Here is a 25,477-nt window from a genome sequence, read left to right as displayed (position 1 = left end):
TGGAAACACCTTTGGCAGCCATTACACCGCTTAGGGCAACATACTGTATATCCATTGTTTTTGTCAAAATTGCTCAAACTCAGTAAATTTGGTTGGGAATCATTGATGAACAGCAATATTGAAACCTTGTCTCTGATTTTCAAGCAAATTTAAGTGAGGACTAAAACTGGACCTTTCAGGAACGCTCAACACCTCTTGGAAAGCCATTCTGGTGTCTTTGGTATACATTTCTTTTTTTATTGTCCTGCTGAAAAATAACATTCTATCCCAGGGTTAGGTTTTCAGAAGACTGAGGCGGGTTTTCCTCAAACTTTTTACCTGGGCTTTGCCCCTTTCATATTTATTTTGATCCTGACAAATTCCCTGTCCCTGCCAGTGACAGGCATACCCATAACATGATGCTGCCACCACAATGCTTGAAAATACTACCGACTGTATATCAATTTAATTTGTGGGTAAAGTGCATACTTTATTTTGTATTACTAGTCTGTGCATGTCAATGTCTGTGCATTCATCTTACCTACTGTGTCTTAGGTGATTTCCTGTTCCAGCGAGGTGATTTGAAATTCTAATGTAAAGCAACAAACCATATTACATTACAGCATATTTTCTGACACAAAGTAGGTTTCTATCCCCTCTTTAGAATCAATGAAGAATAAAACAAGCATAGTGGTAGTGACAGAATTTGCCCAATTTATGTAAATATCACCTTCGGATGAATTTTCACTTTCAGATTATATATACAGTGCCCTCCACTAATATTGGCACCCTTGGTAAACATGAGCAAAACGGGCTGTGAAGAAAATGTCTTTGCTGTTTATCCTCTTGGTCTTTCATTCAAAATATTCTTGAATTGAAGTAAAATGATTGAAATAAAAAACATTCTCCAAAACGTTTGCCAAAATTATTTGCACCCCTAGAAATTCTTATGAGTAAAATCTAACTGAAGTATATTCCCATTCATATTTTACGTTTTTAAGTTCACCTGAGTGATTAGGAACACTTAAGTGGTAAGCCATGACCATTTCCACTATCAGGGCAATAATAAAGAAGTTTAAAGCAACTGGAGATGTTAACAATCGGCCTGGAAGAGGACATGTGTCAATATTGACCCCACGCACAGTGAGGAGGATGTTTCGAGTGGCCAAAACATCTCTAAGGATCACAGCTGGAGAATTGCATATGTTAGTTGGGTCTTGGAGTCAGAAAGTCTCCAAAACTACGATCAGACGCCACCTACGTAACCACAAGTTGTTTGGGAGGGTTGCCATAAAAAAGCATTTGCTGTCATCAAACAACAAACTCAAGCGCCTACAGTTTGCCAAACGTTACTGGAACTTTCAATGGGACCGGGTTCTATGGTCAGGTGAGACCAAAATATAGCTTTTTGGAAACAAACACCAGAGGTGGGTTTGGCAGGACAGAAAAATAGCCATGCAGAAAAGTACCTCATCCCTACTGTGAAGTATGGTGGTGGATCTTTGATGTTGTGGGGCTGGACAACTTGTTAGGATACATGGTATGATGGACTCCATCAAGTACCAGCAGATATTAAATCAAAACCTGACTGCCTCTGCTAGGAAGCTTAAAATGGGCTGTGGTTGGATCTTCCAGCAGGACAATGATCCAAAGCACACCTCAAACTCAGCACAAAAATGGTTCACTGACCACAGAATCAAGGTTTTGCCATGGCCATCCCAGTCTCCTGACCTAAACCCCATAGAAAACCTGTGGGATGAGCTGAAGAGGAGAGTCCACAAGCGTGGACCTCGGAATCTGAAGGATCTGAAGAGATTCTGTATGGAGGAATGGTCTCAGATCCCTTGCCATGTGTTCTCCAACCTCATTACGCATTATAGGAGAATACTCAGAGCTGTTACTGTTGAAGTCGGAAGTTTACATACACTTAGGTAGGAGTCATTAAAACTTGTTTTTCAACCACTCCACAAATTTCTTGTTAACAAACTATAGTTTTGGCAAGTCGGTTAGGACATCTACTTTGTGCATGACACAAGTCATTTTTCCAACAATTGTTTACAGACAGATTATTTCACTTACAATTCACTGTATCACAATTCCAGTGGGTCAGACGTTTACATACACTAAGTTGACTGTGCCTTTAAACAGTTTGCAAAATTCCAGAAAATGATGTCATGGCTTTAGAAGCTTCTGATAGGCTAATTGACATCATTTGAGTCAATTGGAGGTGTACCTGTGGATGTATTTCAAGGCCTACCTTCAAACTCAGTGCCTCTTTGCTTGACATCATGGGAAAATCAAAAGAAATCAGCCAAGACCTCAGAAAAAACATTGTAGACCTCCACAAGTCTGGTTCATCCTTGGGAGCAATTTCCAAATGCCATGTTCATCTGTACAAACAATAGTGCGCAAGTATAAACACAGCCGTCATACCGCTCAGGAAGGAGACGCGTTCTGTCTCCTAGAGATGAATGTACTTTGGTGCGAAAAGTGCAAATCAATCCCAGAACAACAGCAAAGGACCTTGTGAAGATGTTGGAGGAAACAAGTACAAAAGTATCTATATCCACAGTAAAATGAGTCCTATATCGACATAACCTGAAAGGCCGCTCAGCAAGGAAGAAGCCACTGCTCCAAAACCGCCATAACAAAGCCAGACTACGGTTTGCAACTGCACATGGGGACAAAGATTGTACTTTTTGGAGAAATCTCCTCTGGTCTGATGAAACAAAAATAGAACTGTTTGGCTATAATGACCTTCGTCATATTTGGAGGAAAAAGGGGGTGGCTTGCAAGCCGAAGAACACCATCCCAACCGTGAAGTACAGGGGTGGCAGAATCATGCTGTGGGGGTGCTTTGCTGCAGGAGGGACTGGTGCACTTCACAAAATAGATGGCATCATGAGGAAGGCAAATTATGTGGATATATTGAAGCAACATCTCAAGACATCAGTCAGGAAGTTAAAGCTTGGTCGCAAATGGGTCTTCTAAATGGACAATGACCCCAAGCATACTTCCAAAGTTGTGGCAAAATGGCTTAAGGACAACAAAGTCAAGATATTGGAGTGGCCATCACAAAGCCCTGACCTCAATCCTATAGAAAATGTGTGGGCAGAACTGAAAAAGCGTGTGCGAGCAAGGAGGCCTACAAACCCGACTCAGTTACACCAGCTCTGTCAAGATGGTATGGGCCAAAATTCACCCAACTTATTTTGGGAAGCTTGTGGAAGGCTACCCGAAACGTTTAACCCAAGTTAAACAATTTAAAGGCAATGCTACCATATACTAATTGAGTGTATGTAAACGTCTGACCCACTGGGAATGTGATGAAAGAAATAAAAGCTGAAATAAATCATTCTCTCTACTATTATTCTGACATTTCACATTCTTTAAATAAAGTGGTGGTCCTAAATGACCTAAAACAGGGAATTTTTACTAGGATTAAATGTCAAGAATTGTTCAAATGTATTTGGCTAAGGTGTATGTAAACTTCAGACCTTAACTGTATCTTGGCAAAGTATTGAATGAAGGGGTGCCAATAATTGTGGCACACATATATTTGAGAAAATTATTTTTATGATAATATTTTTTTATATTATTATTATTTTTCTTTAATTAAAGGTTCGATTTTTGTGAATATTTTGAATGAAAGACCAAGAGGATAAACAATAAAGACTTTTCTTCACAGCCCGTTTTGCTCATATTTACCAAGGGTGCCAATATTAGTGGAGGGCACTGTATCACTATCAGATTAAACATTCTCTAAAGACCCAATGTTAAAGTCAATAATCACATTGATTTGTATGGAAATAATTGTCCGGCATGCTGAAAAAGTCAGGTACAATGAGGTAAACAAAAAGTTGCATTTGTAAAAGAAATATCCTCCTTCAAATGCCACAGCAATGGTCAGTCACTTCATCACTCAGTCAGTTGTGTTCTTACAGTATGTCAGTGTGCTCCCTGCTACTGACTGTTCGATTTAATTTTGTAAGCCACTCTACACTTCCACACTTTCACCCAGGGTTCCTATAGTAATTGCCTTTCAACAATCGTCTTTTTTCAAGAGGGTTACCCCAGTAATGGTTTCTATTATAGGAAAGGAACATGCCAATAGCAGGTGCCAATTATCAATTTTGGAGAGTTTTTTCCTCCCTCTTTTCCCTTGGGCTTAATTGACTGCCAGGGCATTGGCAGCTGTCACTGAGGGAAATAAATCTGTTTTGTTTCCCCTGGACATGACTTTAACTTTAGGCATGTTTTGTTGTTGAAGGGCAATTGCTGGAAAAAAAATTCAGCCAACTCTGAGGCAAGAGGTGCAACTTGTTATTTTTACCGGGGCTTCCTGCCCTGCTGGTTTTACGTGCAGGGAGAAACAGGAGGAAATAAAGAGTCTACATTTTGTGACAAGTGAATCTAAACTAAACTGAAACTGCATATCAACCCATATGTATGACATTGCTACACAGTTATTAGAGCAACTTTATGTCAAATGCTATTGACTGTAGAAACATGAGAGAAGCTTACACACTGTGTAAGTATATATTAAAAAGCATGGATGGGTTGATTGAAATGACTCAGAACTTGAACAGTAAACCTGCTATTCAAGCTTTCTCATTGATTTCCCTTCTCTTCTCACTCTTGGTTTCACTGTCGGACATTAAGCATGCGGTTGATTTTATCTTGCAGTGGTAAACTGCTCCGATCCAGGCTTTGTGGAGAATGCCATTCGTCACCCGCAGCAGCACTTCCCCGAGAGCTTCAACTACAGAACCAGTGTGATGTATCACTGCAAGAGGGCCTTCTATCTGCTCGGCTCATCGCTTCTCACCTGTCAGTCAAACGGCTTCTGGGACAGATCACTTCCTAAGTGCCTTTGTGAGTAATATGCTAGGATTGTCTTGCTCAGGGTACAAGAAGTGGTAGAGGTGGAATCTGGGTCCCAAGTCATGTGTGGTCCTCTGTAGCTCAGCTGGTAGAGCACGGCGCTTGTAACGCCAAGGTAGTGGGTTCGATCCCCGGGACCACCCATACACAAAAAAATTTATGCACGCATGACTGTAAGTCGCTTTGGATAAAAGCGTCTGCTAAATGGCGTATTATTATGTGGTTAGTCACTGTTGGAGAATGATAGAAAGTGGGAAATGTACCGTTATAGTGGGGAGAATATGGGGATGGTGAAAGGGATTTGTGAAGAATTTATATTGGTAGTGTTGGAAAATAAAGAATATATAAGCAAAATGGCAATATGTAGTGTTAATGTTTGTGATAAAAGGAGGGTAGTAGTAGTAGTAGTAGTAGTAGTAGTAGTAGTAGTGGTAGTGGTAGTGGTAGTGGTAGTGGTAGTGGTAGTGGTAGTGGTAGTGGTAGTGGTAGTGGTAGTGGTAGTGGGGTGGCTGGTAGCCTAGTGGTTAAGAGCATTGGGCCAGTAATCAAAAGGTTGCTGGTTCAAATCCCCAAGCCGACTAGGTGAAAAGTATGTTGATGTGCCCTTGAGCAAGGCACTTAACCGCAATTGCTCTGCATAAGATTAAATGTAGTAGTAGTGGTAGTAGCTAACACTGAAGGCACAAGAACAATGGAGTATATCCATGATCGACTCCAGTTCCCTCAGTATTTCTATCAACTTTTCTCTCCATTTCGCCTCAAGCTATTTCCTGTGGTGATCCTGGCACACCGCCCCAAGCTGTCATGTCAGGCAGGAAGTTCACCAATGGCGGCGTGGTCCATTACACCTGCAGCCATGGCCGAGCGCTGATTGGGAACACCACACGCTACTGTCAGGAGGACGGGCGCTGGAGTGGGTCACCACCCTACTGCTCAGGTATATCCATCAGCAGGGGCCTACCACTCTGCCAGGCAGGGGTGACCTGAAGGCTATAATGGTGGACATAAATAACACAGATCGACAGGTTTCAGGGAAGTCAAACCGAGCTAGAAAAGCAATGGATTTCTGTGGGTTTTTCATGTGAGGTAGCTAGAGATGTAAGATGCAAGCACTCTGGGTAGAGCCTTGGTAGCCTTTCATCTTAGTTAAAAGGGAGGGAAAAAAGCCTATTTCCATCTCAGGAAACAGGCTAGAGTGACTGATATGAGCTGCCTATGGGACTGCTGTGGTGAGGGATGGCTGGTTGTTTGAGTGTTGGATATTTTCTCTCTCCCTCATGAGGTGGTAGTCCCGGGGAGTGCGGTGACCCTGGAATCCCACCTCACGGCTCCAGGCTAGGGGAGGAGTTCCAGCTGAAGAGCCTGCTGAGGTTCACCTGTGTTGCCGGCTTTTCCCTGAGTGGCTCACCTGAGAGGACCTGCCTCCACAATGGCTCCTGGAGTGGCACCCAGCCAGTCTGTGAGGGTGAGACCCCTGCCATATATACTCAACTACTATACCTGTAGATACGTTATGCACTGTGACAATGACTCCCTTGACTGGGAATGAGCATCATCTGGGCTTAATTGTGGGCTGATAAGGCAGTGTCATGGTACGCCTTGCAGGACTGTTTTAATGATTAGTTCTACTGCAAAAAAAGGAAATATTTCAGATAGTATGGCATTGCACAAATAATTGTTTTCACAATGTGTTGCTATTTTAATGGAAAATCAATGGCGAGAACATTGCATGTCAGTGCAATGCAGGGATTTTTCATAATTGTGATAAACAGTAGAACTACTCAACCATGCTATATTATAATAACAGTTAAACCGGCTATTTGACAGATTTACTGGTTGCTATTAATGCAAAGTTTTCATACTCACTCGTCTGAATTTAGGACTCATTGATGTATGCAAGGGTTATGAGTCCTACACAGACAACCCGCCACCGGTAATGTAGTGTACGATAATGCATTGTTTTAATGCACATTTTCAGAAAGGATTGCCCCATCCAGCACCTATTATAGTCTGCAATTACCTTAATGCTCAGCCATTTTGGGAGGAATTCAAAAGAGGAGAACCCAGGGTTATTTCGGACACTGTTTAATTAATCGGTTGAAAAATGAAGAGTGAAACCTTGAGTGACGCCAAGATGGATGCTTATTGGCACATTCATATGAAGTATAAAATACCTACACACATCCAGTACAAAGGTATGCAAATGTGGGTGTACTGAATATCTACACTGATCAGGGTTGGGGTCAATTCATAAAGTAAACTAAATTCCAATTCCAAATGTTCCTCATTGAAAAGCATTGAAGATAATTGGAATTGGAATTTCAATGTACTCCCTGAATTTACTGGAATTGAAATGGAATTGATCTATATTTCTACATTTTAGAAAAATAATCGATTATCTCATCATTCACTGTAAATAGACTCGTTTGGACATAAAGATGCATCTTAAATGAAGAACGTCTTAAACTGTGTCTCATTGGCCAACAACATTGATTGAGCTTTATAGCTCTGTAATCCATCAATCAAATACAAATAATTAGTCAAAATCAAATGAATTATGACCATCATTATTATGTATACTCAACATAATGCATATTGTAGCGTGCCATAGGATTGTGGGTAATTATGGGTTCCTTGTTTTCAGGTTGTGTTGTTTTTCATTCCTGTGTATGTTTTGGTGTTGAGGTTGTTGTGTGTATTCTTCAGCTCTTAGTTTCTCTGTTGTCCGTTTCTTATTTTAACCCAGTTATCATCAATGTTGTCTGTTAGATGGGGTAAGATCCCCTATGCTAAGTGTTGGTTGACGTTAGCATTTACTATTTCGCATTACCTAGTAGGTATCGCTTAGATAAGGCTGAATTATTACCAGGGGTGTTGGACTATGCCATTTAGCCTCTAACCCTAAACATAATCAATGTAATACAGATATTTGTTTTGCCCATGTAAGCCTGAGTGGTTAATGGCTTGTCAACTATCTGAAATCAGCATGGCACAACCTTCAAGGGGTATTTACCTTTCATCCAAGCTGAAGGAATTCCTCTCTGATACATCTCAGTCAGAGAACACTAAGAGTTTTACAAATATCTTTGAAAGAATGCCCTGGTGGATTACTCCCACTCCTTCCACCTTTCTCTCTTTCTTTCTTTCTTTCTTTCTTTCTTTCTTTCTCTCTTTCTCTCTTTCTCTCTTTCTCTCTCTCTCTCTCTCTCTCTCTCTCTCTCTCTCTCTCTCTTTCTTTCTTTCTTTCTTTCTTTCTTTCTTTCTTTCTTTCTTTCTTTCTTTCTTTCTTTCTTTCTTTCTTTCTTTCTTTCTTTCTTTCTTTCTTTCTTTCTTTCTTTCTTTCTTTCTTTCTTTCTTTCTTTCCTTCCTTCCTTCCTTCCTTCCTTCCTTCCTTCCTTCCTTTCTTTCTTCCTTCCTTTTATTTTGATCATTAGGTCAGTTTTTGTGCATTTCTATATTTATAAATGTATTATTAATCATATTTATTCGGTCTTCACGGCAACAGTACAAAGTACAAAGCCCGCAGATTGCTTACAGGAGATCAACAACGCTGCATTATTTAGAGGTCATTCATAATTGAGGATGGTTTAACAGTTGCTATAAGGGAGTTGAGACAGATCACTGCTTGGGTGATTCAAAGTGGATGGCTGCACACTATTTCTGTGATACAATAATGCTGTGCCCAGGTACTAAATGCAAATTCTCATGCACAGGGGGACCACAACACTGCTGTCACTTGGGAAATAATGACTTTGACGACCACCTAATTGGCAGCACCTGATGTGCTTATCAACCAGGCTCAGCACCTGGACAAGGTTGCTGCTGCCCCCTTGGGGAATGGAGTGTGGAAGTGGTAGTGAGCTGTAGTGTGCTATTTAAACTACCTAACTTATTCCCTAATAGTTGGGAAATACATATGGCCACAGCAGTCTCCCTGAGGGACTTCATTAACTCTTTATTGGGCCACTTATTCTCTATATAAAGTGGTTACATTCTTATGGGAAGCTGTACATGGGGATTTGCTTCCTTTAATCTACTGAGTATCCTGTTGCAGCCTTGAAGTGATATTACAGATATTCCTCTGCTGATTTTGTATGTTTGTTTGCCCACTGACAAAGACATGATCAGTCTATAATTTTAATGGTTTATTTGAACAGTGAGAGACAGAATAACAACAAAAAAATCCAGAAAAACACATGTCAAAAATGTTATAAATTGATTTGCATTTTAATGAGGGAAATAAGTATTTGACCCCTCTGCAAAACATGACTTAGTACTTGGTGGCAAAAACCTTGTTGGCAATCACAGAGGTCAGACGTTTCTTGTAGTTGGCCACCAGGTTTGCACACATCTCAGGAGGGATTTTGTCCCACTCCTCTTTGCAGATCTTCTACATTTTATACACTTTACAATATGGGGGGGGGGTAGTGTTTCGAGGCTGACGTTTGGCAACTCGAGCCTTCAACTCCCTCCACAGATTTTCTATGGGATTACGGTCTGGAGACTGGCTAGACCACTCCGGGACCTTAATGGGCTACTTCTTGAGCCACTCCTTTGTTGCCTTGGCCATGTGTTTTGGGTCATTGTTATGCTGGAATGCCCATCCACGACCCATTTTCAATGCTCTGGCTGAGGGAAGGAGGTTCTCACCCAAGATTTGACGGTACATGGCCCCGTCCATCGTCCCTTTGATGCGGTGAAGTTGTCCTGTCCCCTTAGCAGAGAAACACCCTCAAAGCATAATGTTTCCACCTCCATGTTTGACGGTGGGGATGGTGTTCTTGGGGTCATAGGCAGCATTCCTCCTCCTCCAAACACGGCGAGTTGAGTTGATGCCAAAGAGCTCAATTTTGGTCTCATCTGACCACAGCACTTTCACCCAGTTCTCCTCTGAATCATTCAGATGTTCATTGGCAAACTTCAGACGAGCATGTATATGTGCTTTCTTGAGCAGGGGGACCTTGCGGGCGCTGCAGGATTTCAGTCCTTCACGGCGTAGTGTGTTACCAATTGTTTTCTTGGTGACTATGGTCCCAGCTGCCTTGAGATCATTGACAAGATCCTCCCGTGTAGTTCTGGGCTGATTCCTCACCGTTCTCATGATCATTGCAACTCCACGAGGTGAGATCCTGCATGGAGCCCCAGGCCGAGGGAGATTGACAATTCTTTTGTGTTTCTTCCATTTGAGAATAATCTGACCAACTGTTGTCACCTTCTCACCAAGCTGCTTGGCGATGGTCTTGTAGCCCATTCCAGCCTTGTGTAGGTCTACAATCTTGTCCCTGACATCCTTGGAGAGCTCTTTGGTCTTGGCCATGGTGGAGAGTTTGGAATCAGATTGATTGATTGCTTCTGTGGACAGGTGTCTTTTATACAGGTAACAAACTGAAATTAGAAGCACTCCCTTTAAGAGTGTGCTCCTAATCTCAGCTCGTTACCTGTATAAAAGACACCTGGGAGCCAGAAATCTTTCTGATTGACAGGGGGTCAAATACTTATTTCCCTCATTAAAATGCAAATCAATTCATAACATTTTTTAAATGCTTTTTTCTGGATTTTTTTGTTGTTGTTCTGTCTCTCACTGTTCAAATAAACCTACCATTAAAATTATAGACTGATCATTTCTTTGTCAGTGGGAAAACATACAAAATCAGCAGGGGATCAAATACTTTTTTCCCTCACTGTATGTCTACACAGAGATAATGCTGATTATTCTTATCAAGATGAATGATTACTGGAGTTCACTGCTCTTAAATGCTCAGCTATTGGCTTTTCTATGACTTGAGCTAATGAGTATGCGCTAAATCAACCCTAATTCTGTCATAAATACTCAAAGCTAGCACTGTAGCATAAGCCCTGGATATTCCCGCTGTAATCAAAAGCATTGATTGCTTTTTGAGATCGGCATTTGTGTACATTTGCCATTCATTTTCACATGGGGGAAGTGGAGAGCATATTTCCTCACAACTTATGTCACACTTTGACTGATCCCTCTTTGATTAATGCCCTCTGAAGATTCCCATGCTGCTGGGTCTCCCCTTCTGTAAACAAAGATGAAACTGCTTAAGCGCTATTGAGAGTATTTAAGCAGGCTGTGTGAGTGAATGCTCTGAAAGCTCTATTCATGTGAGTCGTGTGGTCATTTGTTATCATATGTCCCCGATGCCTCATTATTTATGGGATGGACTTGTTGTTCCCAATTAATGTAATTTGTTTTTAAAGCCAATATCTATCACTGTGTGTACACAGGCAGCCCAATTCTGATTTTCTTTTTTCAGTAATTGATCTTTTGACCAATCAGATCAGCTTTCAAAAAGATCTGATGTGAAAAGATCTGATGTGATTGGTCAAAAGACCAATTAGTAGAAAGAAGATCAGAATTGGGCTGCCTGTGTAAACGCAGCCTTTGAGAGTGAGGATCCCATTTCATTTATTGCATTTCTTCTAAAATGCCACTCCAAGTCATTGACAAAGGCTGATACATTTCCTTAAAAAGCTTTAACTAATTGGATCAAATCAATTTTAAGGTATTGGATTTTAATGTCTTGTTTCTGTTAGATTACAATTCCGTTGATCTGGTTGGTCAGCACCTGTAAAATATATTGTACTGAAGAAAGATTGGACTTATTATGGGAGTAGAGGAATTTCCTTTTATCCACAACCATAGCCAAGAGTAGTACTTTCATAGTTGCAAGTGATTTTAACCCTTTAGACCCCAATAGAATTCTAGAATGCTGCTGTAGATTACTGAGAATTTTCAAGATAAAGCAAATTTTCTCACACATTTCAAACGAACAGACATACCTCAAAAACAAAGAAAAAAGGGCAATTACAAGTTAACTTAGTTTTAAAGACCACAACCTCTTCTTTAATATTCCACCACATTCATGTCAGTAGGAATAACATTCATTTTGTCTTCCATTGTGTAAAGACACTCACTATCAAAAACGTATTAACACTCAACACACCAAAAAACACTAGAGTATTTAAATTGTACTACATTTGACTAAATTATTCACTCAAGATGTACCAAGGATAATATATTATACTTATAAATATTATTTACATAGAAATATTTACACATTTATCCAAAATGTGACCAGAGGACAATATTCCAAAAGTATTTCAAAACCCACACAAAGTAGGCTATTTCATTGACAACGATTCTTACTTCTGTAACAATGTAAAAATTCAAACAACTATTCAGAGACTATTTCAAAATGTAGATAACCTCTCTCAATAAGATTTAGTACAGACCAGGCCTGACACTACTTTGACAATATTTCAGTAAATGCAACAAGTATTAGATAGAGACAGATAAAGAGAGATGATACAAAACACAACAACTGTTCAGAGACAATTTTAAAAAGTACACAATTTCCCTAAAAGATTTGTAGGACAAATTCATATTTCACACTGTCACTTTAGTGTTTGCATTTAGCCTACAACATGTCATGGGACTTCTGGAAGCACGGCCCCATCCTGCAAAGTGGCACAGAACACATAGAGCACCCAAAGGAGGTTTCTACACATCTTCCACTCTGGATGCACACCACACACCCTCTCTTGCGCCCTTCAAACTTTACCTGCTTTCAAATTGTGAGTCCACACACCCTGGTGCCACACTCTTGGCTCCCCTCTTCCTGTCACTGTAGCCATATCACAAAGTGAATGCACAAGCTGCATTTTGAATGTCTTCAGGGACCAGCGCCTGCGGTTTCTGGGAAGGGGCCTTTGCAGGGTCCCCCACAGAATATACGCATTTATGATGGCAATGTTGAGCATCCCCCAAAACACATACTTCCACCATTTTCTGCCTGTGCGTCCAACATTGTAATAGCTCCTCAGTTTGTCAAGATGGTCAACCCCGCCCATATTCTTCTTGTAATCCATTACAAGCTCTGGAACAAATATAAGTCCTACCACTTTTAAATACAACTCCAAAACTGCTGCCACTGTCACTTTAGGCCCAGGCTGTGTGGTACCAGGGTGAATGGTGGGAATTGGGGAAGACACACTCCATGGAAACGTAGGCTCCCCTCTCAGGTGTGCTCTCCCTCTTCCCCTCCCTCTTCCTCCTCCTCTTCACACTCCTCTTCCTCTCTCCTTCCAATCTCCTCTCGCTCCACTTCACACTCCACATCTCTATCCCTCCAATCATCTCTAACAGACCAGCAACAAATAGGATACAATTGTGGTCAGGAACATAATCTCTCTCTCTCCCTCTCTCTTTTCTTTTCTCTCTATTTATTTTTCTCAACCATACACATCACAGAACACTATCTAGCTGCATTTGACACTAGCTAAGTAAGTAAAAGTTAAAGTAGAAAAAATATATACTAAGTGCATTCAGAAAGTATTCAGACCCCTTCACTTTTTCCACATTTTGTTACGTTACAGCCTTATTCTAAAATGGATTAAATACATTTTTCCCTCATCAATCTACATACAATACCCTATAATGACAAAGCGAAAACAGAAATACCTTATTTACATAAGTATTCAGACCCTTTGCTATGAGACTCGAAATTGAGCTCAGGTGCATCCTGTTTCCATTGATCATCCTTGAGTTGTTTCTACAACTTGATTGGAGTCTACCTGTGGTAAATTCAACTGATTGAACATGATTTGGAAAGGCACACACCTGTCTATATAAGGTCTCACAGTTGACAGTGCATGTCCGAGCAAAAACCAAGCCATGAGGTCGAAGGAATTGTCCGTAGAGCGCCAAGACAGGATTGTGTCGAGGCACAGAACTGGGGAAGGGTACCAAAAAATTTCTACAGCATTGAAGGTCCCCAAGAACACAGTGGCCTCCATCATTCTTAAATGGAAGAAGTTTGGAACCACCAAGACTCTTCCTAGAGCTGGCCGCCCGGCCAAACCGAGCAATCGGGGGAGAAGGGCCTTGTCAGGGTTCCTCTGTGGAGATGGGAGAACCTTCCAGAAGGGTAGGTAACAACACATCTGCCACGCTGATCCTCAACACAGGGGCCCCTCAGGGGTGTGTGCTCTGTCCCCTCCTGTACTCCCTGTTCACCCATGATTGCATGGCCAGGCACGACTCCAACACCATCATTAAGTTTACCGATGACACAACAGTGGTAGGCCTGATCACCAACAACGATGAGACAGCCTATAGGGAGGAGGTCAGAGACCTGGCCATGTGTTGCCAGGATAACAACCTCTCCCTCAACGTGATCAAGACAAAGGAGATGATTGTGGACTACAGGAAAAAAAAAGAGGACTGAGTAAGACCCCATTCTCATCGACGGGGCTGTAGTGGAGCAGGTTGAGAGCTTCAAGTTCCTTGGTGTCCACATCACCAACAAACTATCATGGTCCAAACACACCAAGACAGTTGTGAAGAGGGCACGACAAAGCCTATTCCCCCTCAGGAGACTGTAAAGATTTGGCATGGTCCTCAGATCCTCAAAAAGTTCTACAGCTGCACCATCGAGAGCATCCTGCCTGGTTGCATCACTGCCTGGTATGGCAACTGCTCGGCCTCCAACGGCAAGGCACTACAGAAGGTAGTGCGTACGGCCCAGTACATCACTGGGGCTAAGCTTCCTGCCATCCATGACCTCTATACCAGGCGGTGTCAGAGGAAGGCCCTAAAAATTGTCAAAGACTCCAGCCACCCTAGTCATAGACTGTTCTCTCTGCTACCGTACGGCAAGCGGTACCGGAGCGCCAAGTCTAGTCCAAAAGGCTTCTTAACAGCTTCTACCCCTTAAGCCATAAGACTCCTGAACAGCTAGTCACTTTAACTCTACCAACATGTACATATTACCTCAATTACCTCGACTAACCTGTTCCCCCGCACATTGACTCTGTACCGGTACCCCCTGTATATAGCCTCCCTGCTGTTCTTTTATTTTACTGATCTATTTTTTACTTAACACTTATTTTTTCTTAAAGCTGCATTGTTGGTTAAGGGCTTGTAAGTAATCATTTCACTGTTGTATTCGGCGCATGTGGCAAATACAATTTAAATTGATTTGAAGAACAACCATCACTGCAGCACTCCACCAATCAGGCCTTTATGGTAGAGTGGCCAGACGGAAGCCACTCCTCAGTAAAAGGCACATGACAGCCCGCTTGGAGTTTGCCAAAAGGCACCTAAAGACTCTCAGACCATGAGAAACAATATTTTCTGGTCTGATGAAACCAAGATTGAACTCTTTAGCCAGAATGGTGGTGGCAGCATCATGCTCTGGATATGTTTTTCATTGGCAGGGACTGGGAGACTAGTCAGGATTGTGGCAAAGATGAACGGAGCAAAGTACAGAGAGATCCTTGATGAAAACCTGCTCCAGATTGCTCAGGACCTCAGACTGGGGCGAAGGTTCACCTTCCAACAGGGCAACGACCCTAAGCACACAGCCAAGACAACGCAGGAATGGCTTTGGGACAAGTCTCAGAATGTCCATGAGTGGCCCAGCCAGAGCCCGGACATGAACCCGATCGGACATCTCTGGAGAGACCTGAATATAGTTGTGCAGCAATGCTCCCCATCCAACCTGACAGAGCTTGAGAGGATCTGCACAGAAGTATGTGATAAACTCCCCAAATACAGGTGTGCCAAACTTGTAGCGTCATACCCAAGAAGACTCGAGGTGGTAATCGCTGCCAAAGGTGCTTCAACAAAGTACTGAGTCAAGGGTCTGAATACTTATGTAAATGTGATATATATAGTTTTAAAAATATATATATTTGCAAAAACTACCCTACAGAGTGCTGCTGAGGCTACTGTAGACCTTCATTGCAAAACATTTACATTTACGTCATTTAGCAGACGCTCTTATCCAGAGCGACTTACAAATTGGTGCATTCACCCTATAGCCAGTGGGTTAACCACTTTACAATTTTTTTTATTTTTTTATTGAGGGGGGGGGGGGGGGGGTAGAAGGATTACTTTATCCTATCCCAGGATCGGATGTCGTCAACCTTCTTTTCAAAGTGGTTGACGAAGTCATCCACAGAGAGAGAGGAGGGGGGGGGGGGGGATTCAGCAGGGAGGAGAATGTGGCAAAGAGCTTCCTAGGGTTAGAGGCAGATGCTTGGAATTTAGAGTGGTAGAAAGTGGCCTTAGCAGCAGAAACAGATGAAGAAAATGTAGAGAGGAGGGAGTGAAAAGATGCCAGGTCGGCAGGGAGTTTAGTTTTCTTCCATTTCCGCTCCGCTGCCCGGAGCTCTGTTCTGTGAGCTCGCAATGAGTCATCAAGCCACGGAGCTGGAGGGGAGGACCGAGCCGGCCGGGAGGATAGGGGACACAGAGAGTCAAAGGATGCAGAAAGGGAGGAGAGGAGGGTTGAGGAGGCAGAATCAGGAGATTGGAGGGAGAAGGATTGAGCAGAGGGAAGAGATGATAGGATGGAAGAGGAGAGAGTAGTGGGAGAGAGAGAGCGAAGGTTGCGGCGGCGCATTACCATCTGTGTAGGGGCAGAGTGAGTAGTGTTGGAGGAGAGCGAGAGAGAAAAGGATACAAAGTAGTGGTCGGAGACATGGAGGGGAGTTGCAGTGAGATTAGTAGAAGAGCAGCATCTAGTAAAGATGAGGTCAAGCGTATTGCCTGCCTTGTGAGTAGGGGGGGACAGTGAGAGGGTGAGGTCAAAAGAGGAGAGGAGTGGAAAGAAGGAGGCAGAGAGAAATGAGTCAAATGTAGATGTAGGGAGGTTGAAATCCCCCAAAACTGTGAGGGGTGAGCCATCCTCAGGAAAGGAACTTATCAAGGCGTCAAGCTCATTGATGAACTCTCCAAGGGAACCTGGAGGGCGATAGATGACAAGGATATTAAGCTTAAATGGACTAGTGACTGTGACAGCATGGAATTCAAATGAGGAGATAGACAGATGGGTTAGGGGAAAAATTGAGAATGTCCACTTGGGAGAGATGAGGATTCCTGTGCCACCACCCCTCTGACCAGATGCTCTCGGGGTATGCGAGAACACATGGTCAGACGAGGAGAGAGCAGTAGGAGTAGCAGTGTTTTCAGTGGTAGTCCATGTTTCCGTCAGCGCCAGGAAGTCGAGGGACTGGAGGGTAGCATAGGCTGGGATGAAGTCAGCCTTGTTGGCAGCAGAACGGCAGTTCCAGAGGCTGCCTGAGACCTGGAACTCCAGGTGTGTGGTGCGTGCAGGGACCACCAGGTTAGAGAGGCAGCAGCCACGCGGTGTAAGGCGTTTGTGTAGCCTGTGCGGAGAGGAGAGAACAGGGATAGGCAGAGGCATAGTTGACAGGCTGTAGCAAAAGGCTACAATAATGCAGAGGAGATCGGAATGAAATGAACTAAACATCTGGGAAAGGAGAGAGTAGGAACTCCCTCACCAAAACTCCCAAATATAACTCCCAACTTCCACCTCAGAAACTATAATTGTTTCACTGAACCACCCGAATAAAACTCTCCCAACTTCCACTTTAGAAATTAGAATTGTTGTAAACTACAGCGGTTCAATGTTTCAAGGAATAGACTCAACTTACTTTATTCAGCTAGCTAACTATGACGCCATAGCTAACTAGCATGCTAGCATCCAATAACACACAGTTTAGCACCAATACTTGGTTACAACAAACTACCAATAGTGTGTTAACACACTAAACAGATAATTCGTGTCCGTGTCTAGTTCCTTTCATAACGCAGCAATAATTAAACGTTGGCTAGCTAGCACAAATATATTGTATTTAGCTGCTACAGTACAGCTAGCTGGTCGTGTTGGCTAGCTAGCAATGGCTGCTGTGTTGACTTTGTTTTGAAAAACGGCGGCGCTGCGAACAAATGTAGCTGGCTAAAGGATATTGTATTTAGTTGCTACCGTTGCTAATAGCTACTCGCCAGTTAGTCCAGGAGGTGAGTTAGCTAGCTAGCTAGCTTTGTGCTACACCCGGCACCGCCGAATACAATGCTAACCTACAATAATTACATACAATAACTACCCACAACAACCCACGATGCCTACCTACAATACCTAACTACAATCTAAATACATAGTTTAAGCCTTACTCGACAAAGCCCAAGCTATGTATAAAACAAAATTTCCCCACCCAAGCTGTCTGGGTGGCAGACAAGAAGACATTGGTCTTCTGCAATCAGTAGCTGTAATTAAGTACAGTAGCTACTAACTACCTAACGTTAATGCCTCAGATAATGAGGTTAGAAAAACAGCTGAATGGTAGGTAGCTAGCTGGCTTAATTACAGGTACTCTTAAGCGTGAAATAACATTGGAAACAACTATCCACAGTTGTTAAAAGTTACTAGTAGCTACCCGCTAGCTAGCTAGCTTTATTGGTCCAGGTAGTGGGTTAGCTAGCCTCGTGCTAGCCTCGTGCTTCACCGGGCACCGCCGAATACAATACTTACCTACAATAATTACCTACAATAACCTACAATAACTACCTAAATAAACTACCTACAATACCTAACTACAATACCTACCTAACGTTAATGCCTCAGATAATGAGGTTAGAAAAACAGCTGAATGGTAGGTAGCTAGCTGGCTTAATTACAGGTACTCTTAAGCGTGAAATAACATTGGAAACAACTATCCACAGTTGTTAAAAGTTACCAGTAGCTACCCGCTAGCTAGCTAGCTTTATTGGTCCAGGTAGTGGGTTAGCTAGCCTCGTGCTAGCCTCGTGCTTCACCGGGCACCGCCGAATACAATACTTACCTACAATAATTACCTACAATAACCTACAATAACTACCTAAATAAACGACCTACAATACCTAACTACAATACCTACCTAACGTTAATGCCTCAGATAATGAGGTTAGAAAAACAGCTGAATGGTAGGTAGCTAGCTGGCTTAATTACAGGTACTCTTAAGCGTGAAATAACATTGGAAACAACTATCCACAGTTGTTAAAAGTTACCAGTAGCTACCCGCTAGCTAGCTAGCTTTATTGGTCCAGGTAGTGGGTTAGCTAGCCTCATGCTAGCCTCGTCCTTCACCGGGCACCGCCGAATACAATACTTACCTACAATAACCTACAATAACTACCTAAATAAACTAACTACAATACCTACCTACCTACAATCTAAATACATGGTTTAAGCTTTACTCAACACCATATAAGAAGCCAAGCTTACCTCCTGCTAGAGAAAACACAACCTCTCCCGACAACCTCTCCCGAGGTGTGTTTTAATCAGTTATTTGGTGATGTGAATATATTTTGTTTTATATGAAAAGGATAACTCTTTTAATGTTTCAAAAGTTTTATTTTTATGAAATTCACTGAGGAGGATGGTCCTCCCCTTCCTCCTCTGAGGAGCCTCCACTGATCCATACAGTGGGGGAAAAAAAGTATTTAGTCAGCCACCAATTGTGCAAGTTCTCCCACTTAAAAAGATGAGAGAGGCCTGTAATTTTCATCATAGGTACACGTCAACTATGACAGACAAAATGAGGAAAGAAAATCCAGAAAATCACATTGTAGGATTTATAATGAATTTATTTGCAAATTATGGTGGAAAATAAGTATTTGGTCAATAACAAAAGTTTCTCAATACTTTGTTATATACCCTTTGTTGGCAATGACACAGGTCAAACGTTTTCTGTAAGTCTTCACAAGGTTTTCACACAATGTTGCTGGTATTTTGGCCCATTCCTCCATGCAGATCTCCTCTAGAGCAGTGATGTTTTGGGGCTGTCGCTGGGCAACACAGACTTTCAACTCCCTCCAAAGATTTTCTATGGGGTTGAGATCTGGAGACTGGCTAGGCCACTCCAGGACCTTGAAATGCTTCTTATGAAGCCACTCCTTCGTTGCCCGGGCGGTGTGTTTGGGATCATTGTCATGCTGAAAGACCCAGCCACGTTTCATCTTCAATGCCCTTGCTGATGGAAGGAGGTTTTCACTCAAAATCTCACGATACATGGCCCCATTCATTCTTTCCTTTACACGGATCAGTCGTCCTGGTCCCTTTGCAGAAAAACAGGCCCAAAGCATGATGTTTCCACCCCCATGCTTCACAGTAGGTATGGTGTTCTTTGGATGCAACTCAGCATTCTTTGTCCTCCAAACACGACGAGTTGAGTTTTTACCAAAAAGTTATATTTTGGTTTCATCTGACCATATGACATTCTCCCAATCCTCTTCTGGATCATCCAAATGCACTCTAGCAAACTTCAGACGGGCCTGGACATGTACTGGCTTAAGCAGGGGGACACGTCTGGCACTGCAGGATTTGAGTCCCTGGCGGCGTAGTGTGTTACTGATGGTAGGCTTTGTTACTTTGGTCCCAGCTCTCTGCAGGTCATTCACTAGTCCCCCCCGTGTGGTTCTGGGATTTTTGCTCACCGTTCTTGTGATCATTTTGACCCCACGGGGTGAGATCTTGCGTGGAGCCCCAGATCGAGGGAGATTATCAGTGGTCTTGTATGTCTTCCATTTCCTAATAATTGCTCCCACAGTTGATTTCTTCAAACCAAGCTGCTTACCTATTGCAGATTCAGTCTTCCCAGCCTGGTGCAGGTCTACAATTTTGTTTCTGGTGTCCTTTGACAGCTCTTTGGTCTTGGCCATAGTGGAGTTTGGAGTGTGACTGTTTGAGGTTGTGGACAGGTGTCTTTTATACTGATAACAAGTTCAAACAGGTGCCATTAATACAGGTAACGAGTGGAGGACAGAGGAGCCTCTTAAAGAAGAAATTACAGGTCTGTGAGAGCCAGAAATCTTGCTTGTTTGTAGGTGACCAAATACTTATTTTCCACCATAATTTGCAAATAAATTCATTAAAAATCCTACAATGTGATTTTCTGGAGAAAAAAATTCTCAATTTGTCTGTCATAGTTGACGTGTACCTATGATGAAAATTACAGGCCTCTCTCATCTTTTTAAGTGGGAGAACTTGCACAATTGGTGGCTGACTAAATACTTTTTTTCCCCACTGTATACTCTCTTCCTAATAATCACCTCTTAGGGGATTCCATAATAAATTGTGTGATACAGTTACACGCCTCCCATTCCACTCTCTCTCTCTCTCGCTCTCTCTCTCTCTCTCTCCCTCTCTCTCTCGCCTCCAATCAACTCTCGCTTTCTTGCCTGACAGACTAACTACAGAGTTCGCCAATGTTAGCTGATTAGTTACGAAGCTTGGACAGTTTCCAAATTAATTGCATTGGTAGAAACAGGACAAAACAAACAACTTGTTAGCTGGCTATGTAAACACATATCCAACTCAATATCATATGAGCGCCACTGCACAGGCATCTACCCTATCACGACAGCTAAGCTGTCAAATAATAGGAAAACAAGGCAATGTATAGCCTATGAATATCTGCACCTAGCAAACATGAAAACCATAACCTAAACCTAACAGATAGACACAAATTACTCTAACCTTCATTTCAGTGGCTAGTTAGCTGGTTGTCTGTATGGGTTGCTAGTGAAAGTGACAGCTGAAGTTGACGCTTTGTGAGCGCAGCCCAAATTTACCGCTACACACAAGTTTTCTTGCCTGACCGACTAACTAGTTAGCTAGCTAGCTATAGCAAGCAGCTTGGGCCATTTCCATATGAATAACATCGGAAAACACAAGACAAAACAACCAACAGCTGAACACTGCAGCTATTTCCATGAGACAGAGAGCAATCATTCGAGCTCCACCGCCACCTGTACCAACCAAGTGATTATGACAGGACTTGCTAATCTGAGAGCTATTCCCCAAATTTCACCCATCAAACATCGACAACACCAAATATATATCTGCTGTTTACTTATTTCACTCACCTCGACATCATTGCTTTCAAAGTGCAAGGACTTGTCAGATACAATGGCGCCGGAGGAGATGGCTGCCGTTTTACGGGCTCCTAACCAGTTGTGCTAGCTACATTGTTGGTTAAGGGCTTGTAAGTAAGCATTTCACAGTAAGGTCTACACATATGACAAATACAATTGTATTTAATTTGTCCGAATCCGTATCACCAACCAACATATATACAGCCTCTTTCACAGTGAAAAGTCGTGTCCGCTTCGGCATCGTCATTTTGAGTAATGAAGTGAAAAAAACATTGAAAAGTCAAATGACAGCATACCCTGTTTCCGGTTTCTGGTTGATGACAACAGCCACATGAATATGACAACAGGTTGTTTGCAAGTTAATTTTGCGATATTGACACAGATATTATTGTTAGAAAAACAAGGCAGTTCGCGGCCGCTATAGTACTTTAAAGAAAGGCCGTCGATGGTCGCTATGGGTTCTAAAGCGTCTATGATAACAACGGGCGGCAGGTAGCTTAGTGGGTAAGAGCGTTGTGCCAGTAACCGAAAGGTCGCTGGTTCTAATTCCCGAGCCGACTAGGTGAAAAATCTGTTGATGTGCCCTTAAGCAAGGCACTTAACCCTAATTGCTCATGTAAGTCGCTCTGGATAAGAGCGTCTGCTAAATGTCTAAAATGTAAATGTAATGAATTTTTGATTTATTTATCTTAATGTATTTTCCAGATGTTTTTTTCATGTTTATCTATTGATGTTTTTTCAGCGGTTTCCTGTGGGAATCCAGGTACTCCTGCCTACGGGAAGATTGTCTTCAATGATGGAATACTGTTTTCAAGCTCCGTCGCATATGCCTGCTGGGAAGGATATAAGACCTCAGGCCTCACCACTCGCCACTGCACCACCAATGGCACCTGGACCGGCTCGGCCCCAGACTGCACAGGTACTGTATTCAGTGGCGATTTTAGCATGTAAATCTTGTTTGGGCAAAAATATATATATATATTTATGCATGCCAGCAAAGCCACTTCACTTCACAACACAACACTAAACAATACATTCATTGCACTGTAATGGTGACAAATTATGCCCATAAACTGTTAGGGCCTACATAAAGCTGTCCCAACAGCAGAGCTTTCTTTTCAGCACAATGGAGTGAATCCTTACCACAAATACACCTGGCTATCAGCGGAGACTTGTCTGGCAGCGAAACAGTTAATTCAGCCTCATTTACTGCCTTTAAAAAAAACATAGCTGATATGGCTGACTTGCTTAAACAAATGTGATTTCTACTGACATTTGAGATGTACAAACTGTGGCATAAGGGAACGACGAGCAGCTAAGAGGCAATCCGCAATTTCGATTAAGACATTAATGAGCAAGCTAGGACGGACGTAGTCAATATAACTATTTGTTCAGCACTTTTGAAATCTACAGCGACAGAATTCAGAACGTGGATCGTTCTTACAGTATTCTCACTGTACACCAAGTCAGAACCATATGATAAATAAAGGGGGCATATAAGCAGACAATGAAAGCTCTTACAATATTCAATGATTATATTTCTCTACAACAGGCTACATGTGCACCATCAAGTCAGAACAGTAGGCTAAGTTATGAGGGAGGAAAGGGACCAAATTATTAGGGTGAGACACATGGGCTACTAACAGCTTACTACACAACATTTACTTAGTATTACTTTCTTGGCTACAGTATACATATCTCCCTGGCATATTACATCATTTATGCAGCAGCATTCAATACATTTTTGGACTCACCTTGTTGTGCTCACTTGAACAGGAAGGTGGCACGGCGGTCCTTCTTGTGGGCCGAAATCCCGACTTGGAATTCCGAGTTGGATGACCGTTCAAAATTATTTTCCATATTTTCCCTGTCAGAGCTAGTTTTATTCGAATTCCCAGTTGTCTTGAACTCACTGATTTCCCAGTTCCGAGTTTCCAGTTGTTTTGAATGCGGCAGAATTCATGCTGGATTGACAGCATGGCCAATCTATTCAAACTTTTCTGGCACATGGCATTACCCCCTTTTTCGTGATATCCAATTGGTAGTTACGATATTGTCTCGTCACTGCAACTCCCCTCCGGACTTAGCGAATGTCGAGAGCCAAGCCGCACTGCTTCTTGACACACTGCTCGCTTAACCCGGAAGCCAGCCGCACCAATGTGTCGGCGGAAACACTGTCGAACTGACGACTGAAGTCAGCTTGCAGGCGCCCGGCCCGCCACAAGGAGTCGCTAGAGCACGATCGATGAGACAAGGACATCCCGGCCGGCCAAACCCTCCCCTAACCCGGATGACGCTGAGCCAATTGTGCGCCGCCTGATGTATCTCCCGGTCATAGCCGGCTGTGACACAGCCTGGGATCGAACCCGTGGCTGCAGTGGCCCCGGGTCCTTGGATGAGCACAGATACGTTTTATCTATAATTTCTCTTCATATGACAAGGATTGAAAAGGATTTGCCAGTAGATTGCCGACTTGATGCATGATGATGACTGCTTGTCTAGCTTGCTAGTTAAGATTTTGAAAGGATGATGTTGACATGATCAGTCCAATCAAAGCTACAGTAGATATAACCTGATTTGATGTCATTTTATCTGTGGCCAATGACCTTGAGCCTTCTTGGATGGGCATTTCTAATGTAAGTCTATGGCAGCACCCAAGGGGCTTGAATTTTCAAGCTCTACCTGTAGATTTTGCTCAATTTTTTCCGCTGGCTGTCCCAACACCACAGAAAGCACTGAGCTAGGCTGAATCACCTGCATTTTGGAGCTGCCTTACTCAAGAAAGCAAAAAAGAGACCATGTTTGTATGCAACTTTATTAACTCAAATTTTTTGTGACACGCATTATTAATGCCAAAATAACATACAAAAACAGGCCACTTTATTATTATTATTATTATTTATTTTTTGCTAAACAGGTGGGGCTCTGCCCTGAATGACACGTCGCCACTTACTGTACTATAGGAGTTTTACAGTGGACTCGTCTAACACACATCTTGTATTCAACCTAGACCATGAGACGTGGCCACAATACACCTAATCCTACATGCCACGCTATGCTTTTGATGACGCTTATACAGTACTGTCTGTATGAATATTTGACCCATTCAACAGTGATCAGCTGTGGAGATCCAGGTCCTGTTGCCAATGGGATTTACATAGGGAATGAGTTTACCTTCAACAAGACTGTTCAGTTTCACTGTAACCCAGGCCACGTCATGGATACTGTCGGTACTTCTGTGCTCCTCTGCACCAAGGATGGGTCTTGGAACCAAACCAAGCCTAACTGTAAAGGTAATTCAACTTTGGTTATGACTCAATAATACTTGTCGTTGGCATACAAAGAAACAAACATTTCTACTTTCATTTCTTTACTGAGGGCTAAGATAAGAAGGCACAACCAGAGAAATATACTACAGATATCACAACAACACTCCAGAATTTCAAGCACTCAGAGATCAAAGGATTCCAAAAGTTTTTTTTATCCTGTTTGGAGTAGTTTCTCTACTTTTTTGGCACAGCAAGCAAAATTATTGACTTGCACAGACTGAAGGGATGTTATCCATGAAATGTGTAAGCTCTGTGCTATCAGATGTCAGACTTCAAACGCGTGGAGAAAACAATGTATCCAGTTAGTGGTGCAATGCAGGCAAGCATAGAGCAGGGAAGTCTCCTCCTGAGCAGATTGACAGGCAGAGAGTGAATGTGTGAACTTCACATATAATTTCCCAGAGTAGTACTTTAGCAGAGCAATTGCAATCCTGTGGGTGAATACTGTTTAATATGCCAGAAGTTCCTGTTTTTACAATTTCTTTTAGAATTGTTATATTTTATCGTCTCAACGGGTGTGTTAAGAAATGATAGTTCA

The 25,477-nt window shown here is 42.5% G+C and overlaps 1 protein-coding gene across 4 annotated transcripts in view; it reads left to right on the top strand.

Moving 5' to 3' along the window:
- Positions 1 to 25,477, top strand: part of LOC311131344 (CUB and sushi domain-containing protein 1-like) — a gene marked incomplete at both ends in the record, with an annotated part of 555,203 nt that overhangs the window by 517,550 nt on the left and 12,176 nt on the right. For all 4 annotated transcript variants that reach the window (XM_084164287.1, XM_084164286.1, XM_084164285.1 and 1 more), the window contains 5 exons: positions 4,666 to 4,854; positions 5,627 to 5,800; positions 6,146 to 6,328; positions 22,353 to 22,529; positions 24,724 to 24,903. In XM_084164287.1, coding sequence (XP_084020413.1) covers positions 4,666 to 4,854; positions 5,627 to 5,800; positions 6,146 to 6,328; positions 22,353 to 22,529; positions 24,724 to 24,903 — 903 coding nt within the window. The remainder of the gene's footprint in view (positions 1 to 4,665; positions 4,855 to 5,626; positions 5,801 to 6,145; positions 6,329 to 22,352; positions 22,530 to 24,723; positions 24,904 to 25,477) is intronic.

This window comes from Coregonus lavaretus (genome assembly GCF_964263955.1).
Source record: "Coregonus lavaretus genome assembly, chromosome: 1".
In the NCBI taxonomy this organism is placed as follows: domain Eukaryota; kingdom Metazoa; phylum Chordata; class Actinopteri; order Salmoniformes; family Salmonidae; genus Coregonus; species Coregonus lavaretus.
The sequence above is the reverse complement of the archived record's forward strand: the minus strand, read 5'-3'. Positions and strand labels throughout refer to the sequence as shown.